Source organism: Thalassophryne amazonica, chromosome 9 (genome assembly GCF_902500255.1).
Source record: "Thalassophryne amazonica chromosome 9, fThaAma1.1, whole genome shotgun sequence".
NCBI classification, from domain to species: Eukaryota; Metazoa; Chordata; class Actinopteri; order Batrachoidiformes; family Batrachoididae; genus Thalassophryne; species Thalassophryne amazonica.
Window position 1 is genome coordinate 60,447,000 of NC_047111.1, and position 27,969 is coordinate 60,474,968.

General features: G+C 39.7%; 1 protein-coding gene and 1 non-coding gene across 2 annotated transcripts; both read left to right on the forward strand.

The window, feature by feature from the left end:
• cct6a (chaperonin containing TCP1, subunit 6A (zeta 1)) lies at window positions 1-27,836 on the forward strand. The gene is made up of 13 exons (XM_034178166.1): window positions 1-232; window positions 8,058-8,121; window positions 8,588-8,722; window positions 10,547-10,720; window positions 10,930-11,033; window positions 11,150-11,420; window positions 11,921-12,003; window positions 14,863-14,959; window positions 16,783-16,930; window positions 17,812-17,945; window positions 21,167-21,269; window positions 27,321-27,393; window positions 27,488-27,836. Exons 1-13 carry the CDS (start codon window positions 96-98, stop codon window positions 27,558-27,560), a joined length of 1,596 nt encoding a protein of 531 aa, XP_034034057.1. The 5' UTR covers window positions 1-95; the 3' UTR covers window positions 27,561-27,836.
• On the forward strand, window positions 17,584-17,720 carry LOC117518024. The gene has a single exon (XR_004562895.1). It is a non-coding gene; the product is annotated as a small nucleolar RNA SNORA22 (small nucleolar RNA).
• Window positions 27,837-27,969: the final 133 nt, after the last annotated feature.

The window sequence follows — 27,969 nt, forward strand, 5'->3', positions numbered from 1 at the left end:
GCTTTCTGGAACGTGACTCTCCCTTTAGCGCTTCAGCTAAAGCAGAGCACAGCAGTCTGTACCAGTGTTACTTTTTCTACTGTTACGGCTTTGCGATGGCTGCCGTGAAAGCTCTGAACCCCAAAGCAGAGGTGGCCAGGGCTCAGGCCGCTCTAGCGGTCAACATAAGTGCCGCCCGCGGACTTCAGGATGTGTTAAGAAGTAATCTGGGACCGAAAGGGACCATGAAAATGTGAGTGCTGCAGAGGGTTTTGTCCAGCACGCGCGTTAAGCTAAGCGGCTAATGTTAGCCAGAGAGCTAATAACTAACATTAAGTTTACACTGGATTCTGCAGTTACCCCGTATTGTTTACAATTGAGCTATCCGTGCCTACGTATTAATTTTTATTCTTTTACCGCAAAGACTTTACGGTAGTTTGGTGAAACACTCATTGTAGGCCTCTGCTGTTGGCTAAGTGATTTTGCCGGTGCACGTTGTGTGCCACTGAAACACACAGTCATGCTAATGTTAGCGTAGCATTAGTCGATTGCCAGTCTGCTTGCATTCATTAAACACGGCAAAATGAAGAAAAACACAATCACCCCAGAGTTTGTATTTTGACTTCGGAACATCTAAGTCAGAGGTATAAAACTGATTCCAGAAAGGGCCAAGAGGGTGCAGGTTTTGTTTGCAACCACCCACTCCACCGGGTGATTTGGATGATTTCAGTTAATCAGTGACCACCCACTCCACCGGGTGATTTGGATGATTTCACTGATTAACTGATGGAATCAGTTAATCAGTGAAATCACCCGGTGGAGTGGGTGGTTGCAAACAAAACCTGCACCCTCTTGGCCCTTTGTGGAATCAGTTTTAATATCTCTGATCTAGAGTTGACCAGATGCTCATAATGTCTTACTGTAAGAGCAGAGTTAAATTTTCAGTTAAGTAGGAAGGTGCAAGGCTATAGGTATGGTCGGGCCTACGTCACTTCCACGTAGTTACGGCCGCCATTTTAGGTCGCCGCTGAAAATAAACTATGTGCACTCACAACCATTGTTGATATAGTCGTCTTTACCGCTGTTTATTCGCAAAGGCCTGCTGATTTGTTCATGCCAAATGGCGTAGGTACAGTCGGACATCTGGATCCCTGATGTGCGCTTACATAGCAACACACATAGTAACGAGCGAGCCGCTGAAAACAACTGCTGTCGCGTTCATTTCCTACTTGACATCCATTGCGCTGTCATTGTTCTGTCACATTTTTCTTTCTACTTAATATACACCCGTTTTCACAGCGAATGCCATGATTGTGTGCGGAATGCTATAGTCGCAGCCAAAGCGGTGTGCAGGAGAAGACTGGTTAACACCAACATAAGTTGCGTTACTTAAGTCTGATGCTGATGAAAGTGTGGATGGCTGTCTCAAGATCACATCTACTGAGAAAGGGCTTTACTTTAGTCAGACATAGTAGCTGGAAAAAACTTGCTTTGACAACAGAGTTTATCAAGATACATAGATGGATTTTTTTTTTAATCCCCTAGGGGGAATTGAGGTATCTTGTAGCTAACAGGTACAGATAAGACAGCAACACAAACCAAGTATTAAAAGTTATAACGTGAGCAAATGATAATGATACTATGAATATCAAAAATGTGATAAGAGAATAAAAAATGAATAAATCGAGTGATAAATAATTACAATTGTTAAAAAATAACGGGACATCGGCCCATTACACAGTGCACATGAAAGGTGTCGGGGGCAGCAACAACCAGTTCAGTTCAGAAGCTTCTACCATTGACGGAGTTGCTAAACAGCGGCTGTGGGGAGGAAGGAACTCCTGGGCAGCTCAGTCCATGGGCGCAAGGAGATGAGTCACCCACTGTGACTGGTGCTCTGCTTTGCCAGCATGTATTGGAGCAGGTGGCTGTTGATCCTCAAACAACTGTCAAATATCACTCCCAAATTCTTGAAAGCTGCTTTTAAATAATTTGCTACAACACCAGTTTGACTGTACAACATTTGGCATGCCAGAATTTCCAAACACAATGGTCTGGTTTTGCTATCATTCAGTTCACAGAAATTTTGGGACAGCCACTGCTTAACATCATGAATAGAATTAAATAATGACAAAGCATCACGCACATTAGTCCTCATAGGCAGATAGATTTGCAGATCATTTGCATAACAATGGAAGGACAGGTTTTGCTTGGCTATAATTTACCCCAATGGCAACATGTACAATGAAAGTGGAATGGGGCCAGGAATAGAACCCTGTGGCACTCCACAACAAAGGAGCATGTGATGAGTAGAGGTCACCAGTCATAATGGAAAAACACCTCTCAGCTAAATACAATTTAAGCAACTTAAGTACGGTACCATGAATGTCAACAACATATTGTTACCACAAAACAAGTACTGTGTGGTCCACAGTGTCAAAGGCTGCTGTGAGATCCAACAGAACCAGCACAGTAGGATTCCCTGCGTCCACGGTGTGATGTCATTATGTACTTTTAAAAGTGCTGACTCAGTGCTGTGCTGTGATCAAAATCTAGATTGGAATTTTGGTTAAATTGGAAAATTGGATAAAACTGACGTGTCAAGGTTAGGTTTTAAGAAGGGGTTGAACCACAGCATGTTTAAAAGCAGCTGGAACAGACCCTGAACTAAGACAAGAGTTAATAAGTTAGGAGACCTGCCCCGACAGTATTAAAAACCTTTTTCAGCACCTTAGCTGGAATAACATCTAAACGACAACTTGTAGGTTTTGTAAGAAACCGCCTAAAGGAAATGGGATTTACATAGAGAAAAGCTAAAACGAAAGCCATCATTAACACCTAAACAGAAAAAAACAAGGTTACAATGGGCTAAGGAAAAGCAATTGTGGACTGTGGATGACTGGATGAAAGTCATATTCAGTGATGAATCTCGAATCTGCATTGGGCAAGGTGATGATGCTGGAACTTTTGTTTGGTGCCGTTCCAATGAGATTTATAAAGATGACTTCCTGAAGAGAATGTAAATTTCCACAGTCATTGATGATATGGGGCTGCATGTCAGGTAAAGGCACTGGGGAGATGGCTGTCATTACATCATCAATAAATGCACAAGTTTACATTGATATTTTGGACACTTTTCTTATCCCATCAAATGAAAGGATGTTTGGGGATGATATCATTTTTCAAGATGATAATGCATCTTGCCATAGAGCAAAAACTGTGAAAACATTCCTTGCAAAAAGACACATAGGGTCAATGTCATGGCCTGCAAATGGTCCGGATTTTAATCCAATTGAAAATCTTTGGTGGAAGTTGAAGAAAATGGTCCATGACAAGGCTCCAACCTGCAAAGCTGATCTGGCAACAGCAATCAGAGAAAGTTGGAGCCAGATTGATGAAGAGTACTGTTTGTCACTCATTAAGTCCATGCCTCAGAGACTGCAAGCTGTTATAAAAGCCAGAGGTGGTGCAATAAAATACTAGTAATGTGTTGGAGCGTTCTTTTGTTTTTCATGATTCCATAATTTTTTCCTCAGAATTGAGTGATTCCATATTTTTTTCCCTCTGCTTGGTCTAAAAAAGTAACCGTTACTGACTGCCACAATTTTTTTTTCCTGATTTCTTATAGTGTTTCTTAAAGCCAGAAAGTTGCCATTTGAAATGACTTTAGTTTTGTCATGTCTGTGATCTGCTTTTTTTCTACAAAATTAAACAACTGAATGAACATCCTCCGAGGCCAGTGATTCCATAATTTTTGCCAGGGGTTGTATTACTACTTGAGTGTTGTCATGAATGTTTGGGTGGCTTCCTTCACTAGTTTTGAGAACTGCATACTTCAGACATATTTACATACAGCACCATACTGTTTCTATTAATGACTGAGGTCCAAGATATGTAGAGGTATGTAGAGATACAAGTATTCATCCTCTCGTTTATCAAAAGAAAACTGTAAAAGAGATTTAATGATAACCAGTTGTTTCCTATTTTAATGGGCTCTGAAAATGAAGGGACTGATGCCTGACAGCATTTAAATGAGACATGGTTTAAGCTTGTCATTGAACACAATTCTTATCCATCCCCCTTTGGCCAGCTTTCATAATATTCTCAACTATAACACGTTGGCAGCAGATGTGGTTGAGCTGAGCTCATGTATGTTTCAAACATACAGATGTTAGACTGTCCATTTATACCTCAGCAGAAGTTGCTTTTCTATGCTTGGAATTTAACTGCAGTTGTGGAAAAACCCTAATCCTCAGCTCTGACTGCACTGCAAACACAGTAGAAAAAGTTCTGGGTCTTTCTTGCTTTCTTTCTTTAACCCAGATGCACTCTGGTACAGAAATTTTGCACCAGTTGATTGGGTGGGAATGTGTAGCGCTGATGTCATTTGGTCAGTACCCAGAAAGTACAGAGTTTGATACCCAACTGTAATACACTTACATTCAGTGGTGGGTACAGCTAACCAAAAAGTTAGCTTCTATAACCATTAATCTGATGACTGAAAAGTTATATTTTATGATGCTAAACCGATAAACTGCTAAAAAATTAAGCTTTATTACAGATAACCGATAACTTTTAGTATTGATTCGGACACGGCCACATCGGATTACACTGTCGGTTTCTGATAAACCAGTTTCACTTTAACTTTTCACTGCTGGGTAAATTCAAGGATCACAAACGCATAAGAATGCACAAAAAATGAATGAATAAAAAAAATAAAACCCCAAACACTGTCATCATCTTTCAAAAGCAGTAAAACACTATTAGAAGTCAGTTTATCTCGGTATTAGATAAACCGTCATTTATGAGCTAAAAAGTTGCTGCTTTTTTCACACGCTTTGAACCCTGCGGCTTAAACAACCGAAATACGTCCATTACTGCATTGATTGGCAGAGTAAAAGACACAAATTCTTACCTGTTAGTGTCAGTGGGATTCATCTGAATAAATAATCCACATAAAGCGTCCTTTTTCATTTAATCCAAAACTCTCTAAACGGTGATGAAAAGTACCTCTGTACACAGCTGTGCAGTGAGAGGTCCTCTCCCCCACCAAGTCTTGGTGATTTAAATTATACCATCAGCCACAAAGAAATAAAACAAAATAATGTTAAAATTAGTCAGTTTTGTTACACTACCCACAATGCTCACTGCGTCGACCGGCCAATCACGTTTTCTGCTTATTGATGACATCAGGCAGCCAGTCTGCTACGAACACAATAGATGGACTAAAATGTTTGATTTTAGGGTTTATAAACATTTTTGACGGTTAAACTTTGCTCACTTTACCAGCAAAAAAAAAAAAAAAGTTATTGGACTGAAAGTAAACGGAACTAAATTTATCAGAACATAATTGGTCCGGTGATGGTTTTAAAACTTACCTGAAAAGATAATCCATGAGCAAAAACATTAGCTTCGATAATTATCTGTTATCAGATTAGCTGAACTGTGCCCACCACTGCTTACATTTTAGCTGCTTTCAGAACATGTAAAATAAGGGCATGAGAAGAAGCAGAAGAAAATCTGATCCAGGGCGGCTTGACTGGGATTTTGCAATCATCTGCTCACTTGAGTACATGCTATATCATGAGTTAAAGTTCTCCGTCACCACGACGGATTTCCATCATTTGGAAAATTTAACCACACATACACACGCATGTGGTGTCATGCGTGTTTTGGGGCTGAAATATGATACTCTCACTGTCAAAGCAACATTCCATTCTGCACTAATCAAAGCAGCAGCAATGTAATACTACTACTAATGTACTACTATTCAGTGTAGATGGCGTCGCACCGCAGAGGAAGGGACTGTGTAAATTTTCACACCTCTCCGCTCTGTTTACTGCTTGCCATGAGCGACGGTCCTTCTCCAAACCTGTCTTCGTGGGAACATTGGCAGACCTTCCCCAAGTAGAGCGGAGCGTGGCTTTGCTTTGAACCAATGAAGCAGTGCTTCAATGGTTCGTTGTTTTATTTCGCTTTATCTTAATTTTTCCCCGCTAAAACCCTAAAAAGCATATGTTTGTGAGTAATATTTACCTTTTTTATGTTAAACCGACCTGTTATGGTCTTCTGAAACAATTTATAGATGTATTTTATAACTTAAAAACGGGACCGATGCTAATGTGTTAGCATGTCTATAGGTTTTTCAATGTTCAAGTTAGCATTAAGCTGTTCGCATCTCAGCACGTTTGTGTGCATTTGTTTTCTTTGTAATAATTAGTGGCTCAGCATTTGTTGTCGTAAAAGAGTCAAATGTATTACAAATTGTAATTTATTTTTATTTATAGATTAATAATAGCAACAACAATAATAGTAATAATAACTAATAAGAGAAACAGACAAAAAAAAACCTGATAAAACAAAACAACAGAAGATAAAACCAACTATCAATGAACATAAATAAATATAGAAATAAATGTTTCCTGTGAACACCTTACACCTCCACTTCATCCCTCTTTTATTTAAGTTTAATGACAATTTGTTTTGGTCAACAACATCTAAGCTCTGTTTTTACACAAGAAAAAATAAAATGCAGTAAACTGCACATTTGTCTTTTTCGTGTAAATATCTTATTAAAGATCACATATTACACTTTAGTCAGGCCTTTAAAATACTTCTATGGACTCTTGCTGTAATATGTTGTCAGTAGTTGAGATAGTTGCAGTAGGCATCTAAAAATGCTCATAATTGGGTGAAACCTGATGGAAATCTCTTGGTGGTGTGTCTGATATATGTATGTGCAAAATAAAACAAAACACTACTCCAGGTATGTTTTTGATGAGAATATAACATAACTTTGTTACAAGGTTGATGTTGCGTGATAAAGGCCTTTTAATAATATAACTCAAAGAAATAATGGCAAAACTCACATGCAAGTAAAAAAAACAAAAAAACAACAAAAAACGATTAATCGAAAAAAAAATAATTGCCCGAATAATCGTTAGTTGCAGCCCTAGTTTGTTTTACAAGTGAGAGCATTTTACTGATTAAATGTGAATAAGCCAGTGTTGAGTTTCTCAGTGAGCATGCGTTTTCAAAACGGGTGACAGTGTTACTTTGTGCACAGCAGAACAAAGTTGTCAATTGCTTTAGGCGCTAATTTTGTATTTTGACTGTACAGGCAGCGACACAGCACCTTTTTGGCACATTTACCGGATTAGAACTGATCAAAATACTACAGAAGATGATTTTTTTTACTTGACAGTTTGAAGTGAGTTTTCTTTGTTTCAGAGGGCTTCATACCCATTAAAATTCACTAGAATATACAAAATTTGACTTGCTCTTTTAAAACATTTCTGGAGGAACACCCCCAGACCCCAGATAATCAATAGTGTGTTTTTACTTCATAGTTTGGAGTAACTTACTCGTTTCAGAGGGCTTCATACCCATTAAAATTCACCATAATATACAAAGTTTGACTTGCTCTTTTAAATAATTTCTGGGGGAGATCCCCCAGACCCCCCCATAATCAATACTGTGTTTTTACTTCAGTTTAAAGTGAGTTTTCTTTGTTTCAGAGGGCTTCATACCCATTAAAATTCACCAGAATACACAAAATTTGACTTGCTCCTTTAAAAATGTTCTGGGGGGAGCACCCCCAGACCCCCCAGAATTAAGACTACACCCCGCCCCCCACCACCCTTTTATGTACCTTTATGTTCAGGTTTTGCATTCTTTTTGTGCATTCTCTCTCTCTCTCTCTCTCTCTCTCTCTCTCTCTGTCTCTCTCTCCCTCTCCCTCTCTCTCTCTCTCTCTCTCTCTCTCTCTCTCTCCTTAGAGGCTATTTAGACTAGATTTGTGTATACTGTATAATGTGTTTATTGTATTTATTGAGGAAACAAGTGTGTGCCCCCACTACGCCACATTTTAGGGAATTGCTGGCATTCATTTTTGCCTGGAAAAAATTTCAGTCGGATGAAAATGTATTGTTTTAAACCATGTGCTATATTCATAGGCAAGGCATTGTTCAAAATATTTCCTTTTCAACCCGGAAGCTATTGGTCACCTGTAGTGGAAAAACCGGAACTGCTTGTGGACATTTTTCTTGATTTTCATCAATCTTTTTTTAAATCTACAGGTTGGTGTCTGGTGCAGGAGATATAAAGCTCACTAAAGATGGTAATGTCCTCTTACATGAGATGGTAAGAAAATGTAAAAGAGCTCTTGCTTTATACTGACTGACTTTTAAGTTAAGCAGGTTCTCCATGCTTCTACCAGCCACAGCAGTTTGGTGCAACTAGGTCAGGGTGAAACAAGTCAAGAAAAGGAACGCTGGTGCAACACAGATGACTATGTAATTAAATTATTTATTTAAAGGTGCATAAGGTGCATCAGTCCATAACAAAAGTTATGGACTGATGTTTTGATGTTTACATCAGAGGACTCTGATGTAAACTTTGAAATTAATCTGTGGTTCACATGCGTGCCCCATTATTTTGGGGTGGGGGGAGTGTTATCCATACGGATCGCAGATCAACTGTGATCCATTACACCACTAGTTTTTACCTTTTTATTGTGGCTTCTTTGGCAACCAGGTCAATACAATGCAAAGAGGTTGATCATAATTGTTACAGTTGCCATCTTACTGTATCATCTGCTTGTTTCCAGCAAATTCAGCATCCCACAGCATCACTTATTGCTAAGGTTGCTACAGCGCAAGATGACATTACAGGAGATGGAACCACCTCCAATGTCCTCATCATTGGTGAACTCTTGAAGCAGGCTGACCTCTATGTGTCAGAGGTACAGGAAAAGCTTGTTATCGCTGCCCAGAAGGCTTTGCTTTCATTTTGCCTGTCTGTTTTCTCAGCAGAATATCTCAAAAGGATATTTCCACATTTCAATGAAATATGGTGTAGAGATGGGTAGGCATAAAGTTGATTGAATTTTGGTGCAGATCTGGATCATTGAGCTTGATTCTTTTCTTTTTTTTTTAACCTTTATAGTTGCTCATGATGATGATGTTGATAATGTACCAAGATTCTTGATTTTCCCAGTTGAAGATAGCCTGTGTTTTGGCTCAGTTAAGTTAGGGCAATATACAGTACGAGGTCTGTGATAAAAGTAACGGACCTTATTATTTTTTTCAAAAACCATATGGATTTGAATCACGTGTGATTACATCAGACATGCTTGAACCCTCGTGGGCATGCGAGAGTTTTTTCACGCCTGTCGGTTACGTCATTCGCCTGTGGGCAGTCTTTGAGTGAGGAGTCGCCCACCCTCTCGTCGTTTTTTCATTGTTTAGGAATGGCTCAGCGACTGCTGCTTTGTTTGATAAAAATTTTTTCAAAAACTGTAAGGCACAACTGAGTGGACACCATTCGATAAATTCAGCTGGTTTTCTGTAAAAATTTTAACGGCTCATGAGAGATTTTGGTCTGGTAGTGTCGCTTTAAGGACGGCTCACGGCGCCTGACGGCGATCTGCGCTTCGAGGCGTCGTCGTCTCACCGTTTCAAGTTGAAAACTTCCACATTTCAGGCTCTGTTGACCCAGTAAGTCGTCAGAGAACAGAGAACTTTCAGAAGAAGTCGGCATGAGGAGTTTATTCGGACATTCCATTGTTAATGGACATTTTGTAATGAAAGAACGTGCGGGCAGAGTCGCATGTCGGGCGGGACCCGACCGCGGGGGGTCGTGACAGGAAAAACACCTCCGTTGGAAACCTTAACGGGCAAGTTGGAACATGCCCAAGCTGTTAAAGAATTTCTCAGTTACTCACTTGTTGAAAGCCATGAAAAGCCACCTGAATTTTACAAATGGTTTTCAACACGGAGGTGTTTTTCCTGTTGCGGCGCACACAGATTTGCGCGCACTTCTTTCATTACAAAATGTCCTTAAACAGTGGAATGTCCGCATAAAGTCCTCATGCCGGCCTCTTCTGAATCTTCTCTGTTCTCTCATGATGTCCTGGGTGTATTAAGCCTTAAATTAGAATGTTTTCAGGTCGAAACAGGCCGACGACGGTGCCTGGAAGCGCTGCGCGACGTCCCGCTCCATGGGAAGTCCTTACAGCGACAGAAACACCCCATAATCTCTCATCAACCGTTAAACTTTTCACCAAAAACCAGCTTAATTTCTCGAATAGTATCCACTCGTATATCCCTCACAGGTCCAGAAAAAATCTTGATAAAGCTACGCGCACCATTCCGCAGCGGCTATTCAGACAAAGAGATTCCGACGGGCGGGGTGGAGCACTCCTCACTCAAGGCCTGCCCACAGGCGAATGACGTCACCGACACGCGTGAAAAAACTCACGCATGCGCACAAGGGTTCAAACTTGTCTGATGTAAAAACATATGAATCAAATCCATTTATTTTTTGAAAAAAATAAAAAGGACCGCTTTTTTTCCATCACAGACCTCGTATACTTCTGGTGAGGGGAAAAGAGTTTTTATTCATAATTAATATATAAGAAAATATAACAATATTACAAAAACTGCAATAGGTAAACATTTACCCCCCAAAATTATTATTTATTTATTTTAGTTAGCTTTTTACTAAATTTGCATGATGTGCGCAAATATTAAAATGTGTAGTAGTGGCTATATTTTCTCTGTCACAGGGCCTTCATCCGCGAATTATTGTTGAGGGATTTGAAGCAGCTAAAGAGAAAGCCTTGGCTGTTTTGGAGGAGATTAAAGTGACACAGAAAATGGACAGAGAAACCCTCATCAATGTAGCACGCACCTCTCTTAGGACAAAAGTCCACACAGAGCTGGCAGACCTTCTCACTGAGGTATGTTGGGTTTTTCTGTAATTATTGTATGGCTTTTGCCTTACAATATAAAGTGCCTTGGGGCAACTGTTTGTTGTGATTTGGCGCTATATAAATAAAATTGATTTGATTTGTTATGAGTCCATCATGCTCATTGAACAGTATTATGAATAAGTCACATTGAGTTGTCGACATGTATGTGCTGATGTGAGTACCAACTTGTTGTTTAGGCTGTGGTAGATGCTGTGTTGGCCATAGCTAAACCTAATGAGCCCATCGACCTGTACATGGTTGAAATCATGGAGATGAAACATAAGACTGACTGCGATACACAGTGAGTCTCTGAGAGAAGAGTTGCAATGCAGCAATTCTTCGATTTTTAAATTTGTGTTAAAGGGTTATATAAAGTTTCTAGTCAGACTTAATTGCTGCTGGTTTTATGTTTGTAAGTTTGATCAGAGGTTTGGTGTTGGACCACGGTGCTCGCCATCCAGACATGAAGAAGAGGGTGGAGGATGCCTACGTGCTGACATGCAATGTTTCTTTGGAGTATGAAAAGACAGAGGTCAACTCCAGCTTTTTCTACAAAAGTGCTGAGGAAAGAGAGAAGCTTGTGGCAGCAGAAAGGAAGTTTATTGAGGATCGAGTGCAAAAGATCGTTGCCTTGAAGAACATGGTCTGTCCTAATGGAGAGAAGGGTTTTGTTGTTATTAATCAGAAGGTATGTTTCTTTGGCGTTGTTTGTTTAATATTTAATACTGTGCTTTCAGAATTAATAGTGTTTGGCTGTTGGGTCAGAAGTATTGCTTTTTTAATCTTGGATTCTGTTGACTCAACATTGCCAAAATTCAATGATTATCTGTCCCCCTTCCCCCACCTTGCCACCCCCAATGTGATTCAAAAAGAAGACCAGAAGACTGATCAGAAAATGCAGTTCAGTCTTTAATCATTTCAAATCATTAATAAATAACATTGTCAATTCAGTCCTATTATATGCACAGTGAGTATCTGAGGATGCCATGATGATGCTCCCTGGTTTTGCTTCTCTGTGCTACAGTGACTCTGATCTCTACCTTTGCATTAGGAGAATAAAATTCCTCTCCTCTATGCATTCAACAGATTTGAACAATTGTGAAGCAATTTAGAAGGTATGGTTATTGTATTGGTTATAGTAAGTGGAAGTTTATTATTTAATTTTATTTATTACAATTGTGTTGGTAGGGTATTGACCCACTCTCTCTGGATGCCCTCGCCAAAGAAGGTATCGTAGCACTGCGTAGAGCAAAGAGGCGAAATATGGAGAGGTAAGAAAAGCATTTGGAGTTTTACAATATCCTGAATCAAATGGAGATTAGAAATTTGTTGTTCTGGACTATTTGCATATTTCTAAATTACACTGGTCAAAAAAAATTAAATATTGCAAGAACTTTGAGAATTGATTTAGTGTAATTTTGGGGTGCTGAAACTGAATCTGAGCTCACATTTCTTCCACATCACGGTTTGTTGCAATCTGCATGTTCCATATTGATGGATTACGCAAAAGCCACGCATTCACTCATGAGTTTGACACCACTAATCGTGCACAAAGGTAGCTTCAAAACCATAGTTTTTAAACTAGGTACACGAAATGTGAACAAGAGCCGTAATATTGTTTATGGCGCCGAAGAGGTGTGCGAGACTGCAGCTTTTGCTTCAATGCTTGATTTGAGAAATATATTTTCATATCTCAAAAACGTGATGTGATTGACATAAACTAACACCAGATTTGGATTCAGCACCCCTAGATTACCCAAAATCTGTTGAAAAACTCATGTAAGAAAAATTGTGTGTTGACCAGTGTAATCATTTTAAATTATGGTGTTGGTGTGTAACCCAGCATTTTAATATGTTAGTTGGTAAATGGACTGCGTTTATATAGTGCTTTTTCATCTATATCAGATGCTTGAAGTGCTTTACAGTAATGCCTCACATTCACACAATCACACACCGATGTCAAGGTGCTCCCATGCATGGCGCTCACTACACACCCGGAGCAACTTGGGGATTAAGGGCCTTGCCCAAGGGCCCTTGGTGACTTCTCAGCCAGATGGGGGTTTGAACCGGGGATCCTCTGGTCTCAAGCCTACTCATTAAACACTAGACTGTCACCTCCCCAATGTTGTTGTTATACTGCTTAATGTAATATTAGTATTTTCTTTTGCACATTTTCACCTTTTCTTTCTTTACTTTATCCCAAGTTGACATTACACCCTCCTTGCTTGTTTGACAAGGTTACTAACCCCAAGATCCTTATCTATCTATCTATCTATCTATCGATCTAGCTAGCTAGGGAAGATAGGTCATTTAGGGAAGATCAGTCAGTTAGGGATGATTAGGTCAGTAACTGACCTGATTTTTTTTTTTTCTTTTTTCTTTTTAGTCATGCGAGAACTGAATGTATTTTAGTCCCATTTCAGTCAAGACATTTTAGTCTTTTTGATAAACACATTAGATTATTTCTGATTACCATTTCAGTCAATATTAAAGGATTATTAACGGACTGTGAGGTCTGTACGGGGAAATATAAGACCGATGTGTAAGTACGGCGATAGATATATATATAAACACGTGAACACCCGAATATGAAAGCTGCTGCCGGCTCGTAGACAGAGCTCATAGTCAGAGTGGAAGTGAAGCTGTTTGCTTCAGCAGCGGAGGTGAAGTTCACCTCCAAAAAAACCCAAACAAACAAAAAAAAAAAAAAACGACTTCACCTCCTCTGCTCACTTCAGAGCTCTGAAGCCGAACTAGCAGCGGCTCATCTCAGCTCACCGTCGAGCTGACGGCCGGTGTCCCGACAGAACGTCGGAGCAGAGCAGGAACTTGCTAACAGTTAGCTGGTAAGTTTTCAATCTGTGTTGTTTTTTTTTTTTGTTTTTTGTTTTCTCCCAAGATGCTGTTTAGATATTTATGGAGTACGTTCATGCCCGACTTGCTTTTTCTAATCGCGTTTTTAGCTTCTGGTTTCTAAAGAAAATACGCGTTTCGGACTGATTGTCATGGAAACCGGTCCGATATGGGAAACTATCCGACCGGTAATCGGCCAGTCAGAGCGTGTGTAACATTGCAGCGTTGCTTTCGCACATCGCAAATACTAATTGTTATCATGACCTGGCAAAATACACTTGTTGAATTATTGGCTTGTGGTGTTTTTCCCTGATATTTTATATTGGCAAGGCTTCCAGTCAGATAAAATTAGACATTTGGTTTTCCTGTAAACCAAATGCGCTGTAGGGCTGCGGGTCTTTTGTTGGATGTAGTTATTCGATTTGCATGTTGAGAATTGGTTGGAAATTTGTTAAAGCAAAGCAGAATAAAATAAAACAAACAATTCAAGATTTGTAATGTTTTCATCTATTGTAAGAGGCACAACTTGAGCCAGTTTAATTTAAATATGATGCACACTTCATATTTCATTATTCTTTATATATTTTATGTCATTTGTTATACATTAGTCATATACTGTTTAAAAACAAATTGATATTGGATGGATATAGCGTTTGCTGCTGTGTTCAAAAAATCTGCACACCGTAGATTTAATCTGACACTTTAACACTGTGAGACAGTCAATGTAAGATATTTTTTCATTAAATGTTTGATTGGCATTGGATGAATTTACTTTGCAGCACAATCCTTAGGCATAATGTTGCATTTAAATCTCATTGGTTACATTATATAGTCAGAAATGTATTTATTGTGACATAAACCTTTTCATGTCATATGCTTGAAAATTAAATCTTCTGTATACTACTTGGTGTGCTTTAATTTTTTTTGGTGGGGGTTGGGGGGCTATTTAATGGATATTTTAGAAGCCCTTTTGATTATTTCAGCTTTTTTCATTTTTGGGAACACCACCACAAAAAAGATGTGGTTTAGCTCTTGAGGATGGTGAGGAGACTAGTCCTGGAGACTCATCTACTTCATGCTCCGTTATATGATAACAAATCTCTGAGCCTGTGTAGGACTCACTATGTCTTCTTAAATCAACTGACTACATTCACTACTCTCAGAAACAATTATTGTTTTTGTTATTGGGACACCCCCTCTTTACAATTTGTCATTTTTCAAAAAATAACATCAAAGACCAAACTCTTACAATATTTGTATGTGTTATGCTTTGGCAGACTCACCCTTGCTTGTGGCGGCATTGCCATGAATTCGGTTGATGGCCTCACACCTGAGTGCTTGGGAAATGCTGGGTTGATTTATGAATACACACTGGTGAGTTTTTCTTCAAACCTTTGATTGGTTCAGCGGCATTCATTGCAAGAACCAAAAGCACAATTATAAAATTTAAGCATACAACCCCTGGCAAAAATTATGGAATCACTGGCCTCGGAGGATGTTCATTCAGTTGTTTAATTTTGTAGAAAAAAAAGCAGATCACAGACATGACACAAAACTAAAGTCATTTCAAATGGCAACTTTCTGGCTTTAAGAAACGCTATAAGAAATCAGGAAAAAAATTGTGGCAGTCAGTAACAGTTACTTTTTTAGACCAAGCAGAGGGAAAAAATCTGGAATCACTCAATTCTGAGGAAAAAATTATGGAATCATGAAAAACAAAAGAACGCTCCAACACATCACTAGTATTTTGTTGCACCACCTCTGGCTTTTATAACAGCTTGCAGTCTCTGAGGCATGGACTTAATGAGTGACAAACAGTACTCTTCATCAATCTGGCTCCAACTTTCTCTGATTGCTGTTGCCAGATCAGCTTTGCAGGTTGGAGCCTTGTCATGGACCATTTTCTTCAACGTCCACCAAAGATTTTCAATTAGATTAAGATCCGGACTATTTGCAGGTCATGACATTGACCCTATGTGTCTTTTTGCAAGGAATGTTTTCACAGTTTTTGCTCTATGGCAAGATGCATTATCATCTTGAAAAATGATTTCATCATCCCCAAACATCCTTTCAATTGATGGGATAAGAAAAGTGTCCAAAATATCAATGTAAACTTGTGCATTTATTGATGATGTAATGACAGTCATCTCCCCAGTGCCATTACCTGACATGCAGCCCCATATCATCAATGACTGTGGAAATTTACATGTTCTCTTCAGGCAGTCATCTTTATAAATCTCATTGGAACAGCACCAAACAAAAGTTCCAGCATCATCACCTTGCCCAATGCAGATTCGAGATTCATCACTGAATATGACTTTCATCCAGTCATCCACAGTCCACGATTGCTTTTCCTTAGCCCATTGTAACCTTGTTTTTTTCTGTTTAGGTGTTAATGATGGCTTTAGTTTAGCTTTTCTGTATGTAAATCCCATTTCCTTTAGGCGGTTTCTTACAGTTCGGTCACAGACATTGACTTCAGTTTCCTCCCATTCGTTCCTCATTTGTTTTGTTGTGCATTTTCAATTTTAAGTTTTCTGTCTTGACGCTTTGATGTCTTCCTTGGTCTACCAGTATGTTTGCCTTTAACAACCTTCCCATGTTGTTTGTATTTGGTCCAGAGTTTAAACACAGCTGACTGTGAACAACCAACATCTTTTGCAACATTGCGTGATGATTTACCCTCTTTTAAGAGTTTGATAATCCTCTCCTTTGTTTCACTTGACATCTCTCGTGTTGGAGCCATGATTCATGTCAGTCCACTTGGTGCAACAGCTCTCCAAGGTGTGATCACTCCTTTTTAGATGCAGACTAACGAGCAGATCTGATTTGATGCAGGTGTTAGTTTTGGGGATGAAAATTTACAGGGTGATTCTATAATTTATTCCTCAGAATTGAGTGAGTCCGTATTTTTTCCCTCTGCTTGGTCTAAAAAAGTAACCGTTACTGACTGCCACAATTTTTTTTCTTGATTTCTTAGTGTTTCTTAAAGCCAGAAAGTTGCCATTTGAAATGACTTTAGTTTTGTGTCATGTCTGTATCTGCTTTTTTTTTTACAAAATTAAACAACTGAATGAACATCCTCCGAGGCTGGTGATTCCATAATTTTTGCCAGGGGTTGTATATTGGCTGTTTGGATTTGTTAATGATGAACATGTAAAAATTTTGATTAAAGTTACATCAATATTGTTTGCCAGGGAGAGGAGAAGTACACTTTCATTGAGAAGTGTGTAAACCCTCGCTCTGTGACGCTGCTGCTGAAGGGACCCAACAAACACACCCTCACACAGATCAAAGATGCTGTCAGAGATGGCTTGCGGGCAGTCAAGAATGCTATTGAAGATGGTAAAGAATGGAAGTTCTTGTTTTTCCATTCTTTATGGAAATTCCATAAAGAACGGAAACATTTTTTAAATATCTGAAAATGTCATATTTATGCTATAGCTTTCATAACATGCTTCTATAGAGATGAATATCCAATTTACACTAGCTTTTCATTGGAGAAGTGTCATGTTTTCTCTGCCCTCAGCACAACATGCTTTTCCTTTTTAATTTCCTGTACCAGTGTCATAGTTGTCAGCTTGACTCCAGAAAGGGCAACGAGGGTGCAGATATCTTTGTAACTACCAATTCCACCAGGTAAATCACCATTGATGAGCTCATCCCATCTGCTGTTAATCAATGAAATCACCTGGTGGAGCTGGTCGTTAAAAAGAAATCTGCACCCTCTTTGCCCTTTCTGGAGTCAGGTTGATACTATGCGGTGTAACTGTTTTCCTCTGACATCTGCCTCAAGGCATCACATAAACTTTTGAAATGTTCCCATGATACACCTACCTTAAACGTACCCCTGCATGAATAAAGCTATCTTCTCCATGGAGTTTTAAATCACTGACAAAATGCCCTATTGGGCATATTGCCGTAATATTGCTATAATAAATGTGTTGTCTGTTAGGAGGTTAGTTGTTTGAAATTTTATGGAGGGCTTTTGTGTTCATCTGCACAGTGAACACCCAAGGGTGCCAGCGTGGCTCTCCCTGGTCTCATGTCTCTGTGCTATAGCGACTCTGGTGTGTACCTCTGCGTTGGGAGAGCTTCCTTCTCTCCTACATGTATTCAGCGCATCAGTACAAAGTGTCAGTACTGTTTACGAAGTGATTATGGTTTTGTCTCAGGGGGATTAATTGTTTTGCATGTTTTCTGATAATGACCCCTTGTTTTCTCAGGTTGTGTTGTGTCGGGAGCAGGCGCATTTGAGGTGGCTGTGGCAGATGCTTTGGTAAAACACAAGCCTAATGTGAAAGGGAGAGCCCAGCTTGGTGTCCAAGCATATGCAGATGCACTCCTGGTCATTCCTAAGGTGAGCCTGTGATGTCATAAAGTCACCGTGTGGGCTGCTAACATCTTTTGCATGGTGGTAAAAGTCCAGTTCTTCAGCGTTGTGGTGCTTTGAGTTACTGTGCAGTTGTGAGGCCTAGGTGCTGTGCTGTGACTAGGGATGGGTATTGATAAGATTTTATCTATCGATGCCATTATCGATTTTGCTTATTGATCCGATTCCCTTATCGATACCTCTTGTGAATTTTCTGTGTACTAAAAGTAGGCTTTACAGGTTTTCTATGTCAACAACATTATGAGTCTTAAAGTAAATAAATATGAAATTGGTCACTGTATCCTTGATCTCTGGACATAAATAAAAATAAACAATCTGTAGTTTTTGTCAAAAGCATTTCCTTTCAGACATTTTGGCATGAATGTCTCTCCATACCTCTGAGCTATTCCCCATCTTTTCTTCTTCAAATTCATTGCATTAGTACTCTGCAATTAATGGGATGCAGCAGTTTTCTATCTTGGCAGATAGTGCTGGAGGAAATCACTGAAGAAATTAACAAATTGAAAATATGGTTTGACTGAAACAAATTGTCGTTAAACTTAAATAAAACAGGGATGAAGTGGAGGTGTAAGAGTCACTAGGTGTTCTCAGGAAACATTTATTTATTTATGTTCATTGTTAGTTGAGTTTATATTTTCTGTTGTTTTTAATCAGGTTCTTTTTGTCTCTAAAGTTGTATTGTATCATTATTAGTTATTATTACTATTATTGTTGTTGGTGTTATTAATATATAAACAAAAATAAATAAAAAAAAATTACAATTTGTAAAACATTTGACTCTTACGACAACAAACGCTGAGCCATTAATTATTATACAGAAAACAAATGCACACAAACGTGCTGAGGTGCGAACAGCTTAATGCTAACTTTAACATTGAAAAGCCATAGACATGCTAACGTGTTAGCATCGGTCCTGTTTTTACGTTGCTTCATTGCTTCAAAGAAGAGCCGCAAGGCAGAAATGGTTGATTACAGACCCTTGCCGGGGTTCTGTAATCAACGTAGAAACATGATCATTTTCCCGACACACCCCAAAAACAATGGTCGCTCTGAAGGACCGATATGGGAATAATTAAGCAAAAATGCTATTGATGTTGGTGGATCAAATAATTTCTTAACGATACCCGAAAAGAACCGGTTCTTGATACCCGACCCTAGCTGTGACCTAAGACTAGGGACAGTTCACTGCGATATCATTGGTAAAAGCTGTCTAAAAGTTCCGAGATTAAACGGTGCCTCTTTTAAGAGTCATTTGGTGTACAGGTCTCTAAAAACTTCATTATTAGGAAGGGTCATACTACCTTCTTAGCTGCATCGTTACGAGCCGCCACAACAGCTCAACATCATACTGACATCTACTTAGCCAAATAAATTGTAGCACAACACTAATATGAAAACATTTTTCTTTTGGCTTCTCCAGCAAATAATATTCCAGTCATTATTGACTAGAAATATAGAAGAACTTCAGATCAACTAACACTTATTTCCATTAACTGCTGTAGATTTTTCTTTATTTTTACTGTATAATTTGTCTTGCTTATAGGTTGGGGTGTTTATTATTCCAGTCAGAATTGGCCATATTTCAAATTTACATTTCAATGAATTTTGTGTATGAAAGTACATCAAATATTGGCATTTCAAGTTAGAACTTTAAGGACTGCCCAATGTCAACCTGTTATAGAGACCAGAATGAGGCCTATTGCATGCTTTGGGTCGTGATACCGAGCATAATCCAACATGCAGGTGCCTCAGTATTGAAGATCACAATTCCTTTAATTGGCAAAGCAGATGGCCACATAACACCTGGCTGCAGTAAGATGAGTGACTACAGTAGGGAGATAATGATGTAGTTTGTTGGTGTTCTGATCCATGCAGTGTGCGCTGCAGTAGATCGGAAGACCTCACATTTACTCTCTTGATGACACTGCAGTTAGAATTCATTAATGTATGTTTGATTGGGTAAAGCATTTGTTCGTTTGATGCAGATGCTCAAAGCACTATATAATAATGGCTTGCATTTACTCATACTTCCACAACTGTGTCATGGTGTTGCGATTCAAGGTGCTCAACTGGACACTGGAAGCAACTTTGAGAGTCCTTGAGTGAGTTGCATGTATGGTGGTGAATCAAACCAAGAATCCTCTTCTGCTTTAACCTGATGTCAAATCTCTTCCATTTCAGCGATGATTGGCTTCATAAATGTAACCAGCTCCTTGTGGGAATAATGGCTCTTGCAGGGGTATGGGGTCTTATGAATAAGTTTTTTTCAGAGCATAAACCAAGGAACACAAAAAATGAGATGCCAACAATATATTCAAGGATTCTTTGTCAGTACCATATATTCTTCTACATGACATGAAATTAGGTTTGGAAAGGTGAAATTATAAACGTGTGAGTAAAAACTAATCTAGACTAGGGAATATGAATAAATAAGAGCAAGAATATAAAATAAAAAGCAACCTAATTGTAACAGGCAGTATGACAATTATTGTTCAAAAGTTCAGTTGTGCAAATATACAGGTGTACAGAAGTCTAGTTATTGTGCAAATATACAGGTGTGCAAACAAGTGTTGTGCAACCATGGTATGAACAGGTGTTAACCTGTCTTAGGTAGTATCAGGGCTGTGAAAACTCCGCGGATTTCATCATGGGGAGGGGGGCGGGGGTGTTAATGTTGTACTCTTTAATCGTGATCGTTACTGAGTTTTTAAAATGCTTATCGCAAAGCGTTCGACCCCCTGTGAATTTTCCTCGGATTTCACAATTTTCATTTCACAGCCCTGTAGTATAGTTAATGTGCAGGAAGCAACAGCAATATAATGACAGCAAATTAAATCAGCTCTCTTTCTCTTAAAATTTTAGTCCAAATAGGTGCTGGTGAACTTCACACCGCATATATGGGGAAAGGAATTGATTCTTAGATGTGATGTGGATGTTTTTTAATCTGTTCACAAATGTCAGTTGATTTTTTTTTTTTTTTTTTTTTTAATCTTTAATTTTGAGGGTAGCAACATGGCTGCTGACCACAGTTAATAAGCACATTTTTTTGTTCCTTATGTAAGCTTATGTTTCTACTTTAATTCACTTTGTGTCAACACATTGAGGTGAAAAAGTTGAAGTTATTTTCCTGATGGACCTAATCACAAACTCTGATTTTTATTTATAATATAACTATTACTACTATGTAGGTTTTGGCCCAAAACTCTGGCTACGACCCACAGGAAACTCTTCTGAAGCTGCAGATGGAGTACAAAGAGTCTGGCCAGCTGGTTGGAGTAGACCTCAGCACAGGTCAGATCACCCTCTGAGCCGCAGTCTCACTACAACACATCACCATCACCTGGAGTCTTCACAAACGCAAAATTTGTTCTGTGGAGTTGCACACATCTGACATTAGTACCCACAAAAGTCTGAACAGATGGCTTGTTTGTAACCAGTTGAGTTGAACTTGACAAATTGTCAGTCTTTCAAAATGTTATTTATGAGTTCCAATAATACACTTGGTGGAAATATCCATCAATCCATCCATCCATTTTCTTCCGCTTTATCCAGAGTCGGGTCATGGGGGCAGCAGCTCAAGCAAAACCGCCCAGACCTCCCGATCCACACACACCTCCCCCAGCTCTTCCGGGGGAACCCCAAGGCGTTCCCAAGCCAGCCGAGAGATATAGTCTCTCCAGCATGTCCTGGGTCTTCCCTGGGGCCTCCTCCCAATGGGACGTGCCCGGAACAGCGAGGCGTCCAGGGGGCATCCGGAAAAGATGCCCGAGCCACCTCAACTGACTCCTTTCGACGTGGAGGAGCAGCGGCTCGACTCCGAGCTCCTCCCGAGTGACTGAGCTCCTCACCCTATCTCTAAGGGAGCGCCCAGCCACCCTGCGGAGGAAACTCATCTCGGCCGCTTGTACTTGCGATCTCGTTCTTTCGGTCATGAGCCAAATCTCATGACCATAGGTGAAGATCGGAACGTAGATCGATCGGTAAATCGAGAGCTTTGCTCCATACTCAGCTCTCTCTTCACCACGACGGTCCGATACAGCGACTGCATCACTGCAGATGCTGCACCGATCCGTCCATCGATCTCACGCTCCATCCGTCCCTCACTCGTGAACAAGACCCCGAGATACTTAAACTCCTCCACTTGAGGCAAGGACACTCCACCGACCTGAAGAGGGCAAAGCACCTTTTTCCGGTCGAGAACCATGGGCTCGGATTTGGAGGTGCTGATTTTCATCCCGGACACTTCACACTCGGCTGCAAACTGCCCAGTGCACGCTGAAGGTCCTGATTTGACGAAGCGAACAGAACCACATTGTACGCAAACAGCAGAGATGAGATTCTGTGGTTCCCAAACCAGACCCCCTCTAGACCCTGGCTGCGCCTAGAAATTCTGTCCATAAAAACAATGAACAGAACCGGTGACAAAGGACAGCCCTGGCGGAGGCCAACGTGCACTGGAAACAGGTTTGACTTACTACCGGCAATGCGAACCAAGCTCCTGCTGCGGTCGTACAGGGACCGGATAGCCCTTAGCAAAGGACCCCGGACCCCGTACTCCCGGAGCACTCCCCACAGGGTGCCCCGAGGGACACGGTCGAACGCCTTCTCCAGATCCACAAAACACATGTGGACTGGTTGGGCGAACTCCCATGAACCCTCGAGCACCCGATGGAGCATGTAGAGCTGGTCCGGTTGAATTCTCTTCTCTAGCACTCTGGAATAGACCTTACCGGGGAGTCTGAGGAGTGTGATCCCCCTATAGTTGGAACACACCCTCCGGTCCCCCTTCTTAAACAGAGGGACCACCACCCTGGTCTGCCAATCCAGAGGCACTGTCCCTGATCGCCACGCGATGTTGCAGAGGCGTGTCAGCCAAGACAGTCCCACAACATCCAGAGACTTAAGGTACTCAGGACGGATTTCATCCACCCCAGGAGCCTTGCCACCGAGGAGCTTTCTAACCACCTCGGTGACTTCGGCCTGGGTAATGGATGAGTCCGCCTCTGAGTCCCCAGTCTCTGCTTCCTCTTCGGAAGACGTGACGATGGGATTGATGGGAAAAAATATAGAAAGCAAAATAGCTAAAGCTTATTTTAATTGAGGAAGTGGTGCCCTCCTAAAGTCAAACGCCACAATAAAAGTGTCTGAAATAAAGCAAGGTTGTAGTTTTAATTTACTAGTAGAACATGTGCCACCGAGAGCAGCACTCTGCCTATACTTCTGTTAGCAGATGAGTCTCAGACTGTGGCAAGCTTAAAAGAAAAAAAATTAATTGCTGTATGTGTGGACTATTAGCAAATTAAACTATTCCTTAAAGGTGTTCCTCTTATTAGTATGTTCTGAGCCACATCGATGTTCGGTCAAGCGTAAACCTTGGGTTCATCATGTTTGCACAGAAATGTGTTCCATATTCTGTTTGTTGTGGCAAAAACATAGTGTTTGTACAATAAATTTGTTATCAAGCAGAGAGGAAAAAAATCTGACTTCTTGTTGAAGCAAATGCTTCAATTACCATATTTTTGAGTGGGTCACTTCTATTTTTAAAAATGCGTCATGGATAGCAAAAAAAACAAAAAACACAAGTTGTACCGAAGTGTAACGCATTTATTTTTGAAACAAAATTAATTTGATCAGGGCTATATTTACAGTACATCCATAAAGTATTCACAGAGCTTCACTTTTTACACATTTTATGTTGCAGCTTTTCCAGATCATGTCCAATCAACTGAATTTACCCCAGGTGAAATCAATTAAGCTGTATGTAAGGATGATCAGTGTAAACAGGATGCACCTGAGCTCAATTTTGAGTGTGACTATGAATACTTACATACATGTGATTTCTTAGTTTATTATTATTATTATTATTATTATTATTTTAATAAATTTTGCAAAAATCTCAAGACTTTTTCGCATTGTCATTATCGGGTATTGTGTGTATAATTTTCAGACAAAAAAAATGAACTTCATCCATTTTGGAATAAGGCTGTAACATAGAATGTGGAAAAAGTGAAGTGACGTGAATGCTTTCTGGATGCACTGTATTGCGATAGAGATGACTGTCCTTCCAGAAGTCCAACCATTAGCAAACAACCGATAGCGATCAGAAGCTAACATGCTAATAAATGTTAACTGTAACAGCACATAACAAATTAAAAAAAGCCTTTGGCCATTGAACGGACAGCAAGGCACAAAATATGAGTAAGCTGCTTCTTTTGGCCACTGAATAGATGATGCTGTGCGAGCTAAACATTTGAAAACGCTTTTGTAAAACAGAATAGACTTATTTGCTGTTCTTGCTGTCTCGCATATCCCAAACAAGTGTTGTAGGGAGAGCAGTATAAAGTTATATTCTTTACTAGCGCATTGTCTGTGGGGATCCACAGGCTCTAGATTAGGTAGTGTTTATAAAATAGGTATCTGACATTTTTCAAGGGTGGTAATAAATTATGCGACATTTCTATAATGAGTTGGAATGGCTTGTGAGTCTAGAATGTTTTTCAGACCTTAGACCTCAACAGTTTTTAGAGGACAAACTCTCATTTTATGTTAATTATGTAATTTTTTAATGTAATGTTAATTTAACTGTCTTAATGTATTTATAAATTTAGGTTCTTATCATATACACATTATTTTTAGTATTATTTTATTTTATAATTACTTCTATTTTGTCATTTGATTTTTAAATGGACCACAATGGAAATAGGTGATTTCACTTTCTTGTGTCATCCATGTATTTTTAACGTATTTACAGTTATGTTATGCATTTACATTGAACTTACCAATGTAAATTAAAATCCAATAAAATCACACACGTACACTTTTATTATGTAGATTTACTGCCTCCTGCTGGAATGGCGTGAGTCCAGAATGTAAATATTAATGTCCATTGTTTGGTTTTCTTAGTTAATATCTGTAGTTTCTCCAAAAATATCAGTCCTGTCACCTTTCTGTTTTTGCAGTGTTCATCTTTGACCCAAAATATATAACCAGTCTGCAAATGTCAGCTCTCCTCAGTTTGTCCGTGGTCAAAGTTGTATGCACACATTTATTTTTACACACCCACAAACAGACCGTGGGGGAAGACATCAGATGCACTATCCTTTTCAGTCATGGTAACGGCAACTTGACACTTAACTAAACTGACCACCAGTTGAACTACAACCCCAATGCCAATGAAGTTGGGATGTTGTGTGAAATGTAAAAAACAGAATACAATGAAATGCAAATCCTCTTCAACTTATATTCAGTTGAATACACCACAAAGACAAGATATTTAATGTTCAAACTGATAGACTTTTTTGTTTTGTGGAAATATTTGCTCATTTTTAAATAGACACATCTCAATAAAGCTGGGACAGGGGCAACAAAGACTGGAAAAGTTGATGAATGCTCAAAGAACACCTGTTTGGAACATTCCACAGGCGAACAGGTTATTTGGAAACAGGTGAGTGTCATGATTGGGTATAAAAGGAGCATTTCCAAAAGGCTCAGCCGTTCACAAGCAAAGATGGGGCGAGGATCACCACTTTGTGAACAACTGCGTGAAAAAATAGTCCAACTATGTTCAAAAAATAGTCCAACAGTTTAAGAACAATGTTTGTCAATGTTCATCATCTACAATCTGTAATATAATCAGAAGATTCAGAGAATCTGGAGAGCTTTCTACACGTAAGCGGCAAGGCCGAAAACCAACATTGAATGCCTGTGACCTTCGACCCTCAGGCGGCACTGCATTAAAAACTGACATCATTGTGTAAAGGATCTTACCTCGTGGGCTCAAGAAGACTTCAGAAAACCATTGTCAGTTAACACAGTTTGTCTTTACATCTACAAGTGCAAGTTAAAACTCTACCATGCAAAGCAAAAGCCATACATCAACAACATCCAGAAACGCCGCAGCCTTCTCTGGGCCTGAACTCATTTGACTTGAACAGACACAAAGTGGAAAAGGGTGTTTGTGGTCTGAGTCCACATTTCAAATTGTTTTTGGAACTCATGGACGTCGTGTCCTCTAGACAAAAGAGGAAAAAGACCATCCAATTTGTTACCAGCGCAAAGTTCAAAAGCCAGCATCTGTGATGGTATGGGGGTGTGTTAGTGCCCATGGCATGTGCAACTTGCACATCTGTGATGGCACCATCAATGCTGAAAGGTACATCCAGGTTTTGGAGCAACACATGCTGTCATCCAAGCAACGTCTTTTTCAGGGACGTCCCTGCTTATTTCAGCAAGACAATGCCAAGCCACATTCTGCACATGTTACAACAGCGTGGCTTCATAGTAAGAGAGTGCGGGTACTAGACTGGCCTGCCTGTAGTCCAGACCAAGCACCCGTTGAAAATGTGTGGCGCATTATGAAGTACAAAATGTGACAATGGAGACCCCGGAATGTTGAACAATTGAAGCCATACATGAAGCAAGAATGGGAAAGAATTCCGCCTACAAAGCTTCAGCAATTAGTGTCCTCAGTTCCCAAATGCTTGAGTGTTGTTAGAAGGAAAAGTGATGTAACACAGTGGTAAACATACCACTGTCCCAGCTTTTTTGAAACGTGTTGCAGGCATCCATTTCAAAATGAGCAAATATTTGCACATAAGCAATGAAGTTTATCAGTTTGAACATTAAATATCTTGTCTTTGTGGTGTATTCAATTGAATATAGGTTGAAGAGGATTTGCAAATCATTGCATTCTGTTTTTATTTGGTTTATGGTTCTTTCGTATATGGTTTTTAATGCAGTGCCGCCTGAGGGACCGAAGGTCACGGGCATTCAGTGTTGGTTTTCGACCTTGACGCTTACGTGTAGAAAGTTCTCCAGATTCTTTGAATCTTCTGATTATATTGTGGACTGTAGATGATGGAATCCCTAAATTCCTTGCAGTTGAACATTGAGAAACATTGTTCTTAAACTGTTGGACTTTTTTTTCACGCAGTTCACAAAGTGGTGATCCTTGCCCCATCTTTGCTTGTGAATGGCTGAGCCTTTTGGGGATGCTCCTTTTATACCCAGTCATGACACTCACCTGTTTCTAATTAGGTGTTCTTTGAGCATTCATCAGCTGTCCCAGTCTTTTGTTGCCTGGCCCCAACTATTTTGAAATGTGTTGCAGGCATCCATTTCAAAATGAGCAAATATTTGCACAAAAACAAAGTTTATCAGTTTGAACATTAAATATCTTGTCTTTGTCATGTATTCAATCAAATATAGGTTGAAGAGGATTTGCAAATCATTGTATTCTGTTTTTATTTACATTTTACACAATGTTCCAACTTAATTGGAATTGGGGTTGTATTTTAAAATTATGACTCCCATCTTATTGGTTTGTTTTTTTTTTTTTTTTAGGGGAGCCCATGGTGGCTGGAGAGGCTGGTGTGTGGGATAACTACAGTGTCAAGAAACAGCTTCTTCATTCATGGTGCAAGACTATTTTGGATCTTTAAAGATCACCACAATATCTGGCTTTGTTATAGTGACTCATTTTTACTGTCCTCAAATCTGTTTTCTTTCAGCACGGTGATCGCCAGCAACATCTTGTTGGTAGATGAGATCATGCGAGCTGGAATGTCTTCTCTTAAAGGTTAAAGGTCAACTAAAGAAGCTGCAGGTGTTCTCCTCACAGGGATGGTTGTTAACCTGATGTTTCAGTCAACGCTTTCCTGATCTTGCACTCTGAAGCACCCCGGCCTGGTGACCAACCCATTGTAACCTCTGGCATCTATCACAGTATCTGTCAGAAACATCTCTGGTAGTCATGGGTTTGTCAACGTCTCCATGATGGGTTTATTTATGAGATTCGTTTGAAGCACTGACCTCTGCTGATCTGTCTGGTTTCTACCCATTAAATATTTTTTTGGTTCTTCAAAGGTGTGTTTTCCTGACTGTTTTGGAAGAAAGCTCATCAAAGAGTCTACAGTGTTGTTACCACTGACCGATTTAAAACCACTATGGTCCTTGGTAGGGATGCACCAATCCCAATACCAGTATTGGGTAT

What these genes read in the sequence shown, in the direction of transcription:
- cct6a (XM_034178166.1), top strand. Translation starts at nt 96, where the DNA reads ATGGCTGCCGTGAAAGCTCTGAACCCCAAAGCAGAGGTGGCCAGGGCT. An exon ending in CCGAAAGGGACCATGAAAAT is followed by an intron (nt 233 to 8,057) that starts GTGAGTGCTGCA and finishes TTAAATCTACAG; the next exon opens with GTTGGTGTCTGGTGCAGGAG. An exon ending in TGGCAGACCTTCTCACTGAG is followed by an intron (nt 10,721 to 10,929) that starts GTATGTTGGGTT and finishes CTTGTTGTTTAG; the next exon opens with GCTGTGGTAGATGCTGTGTT.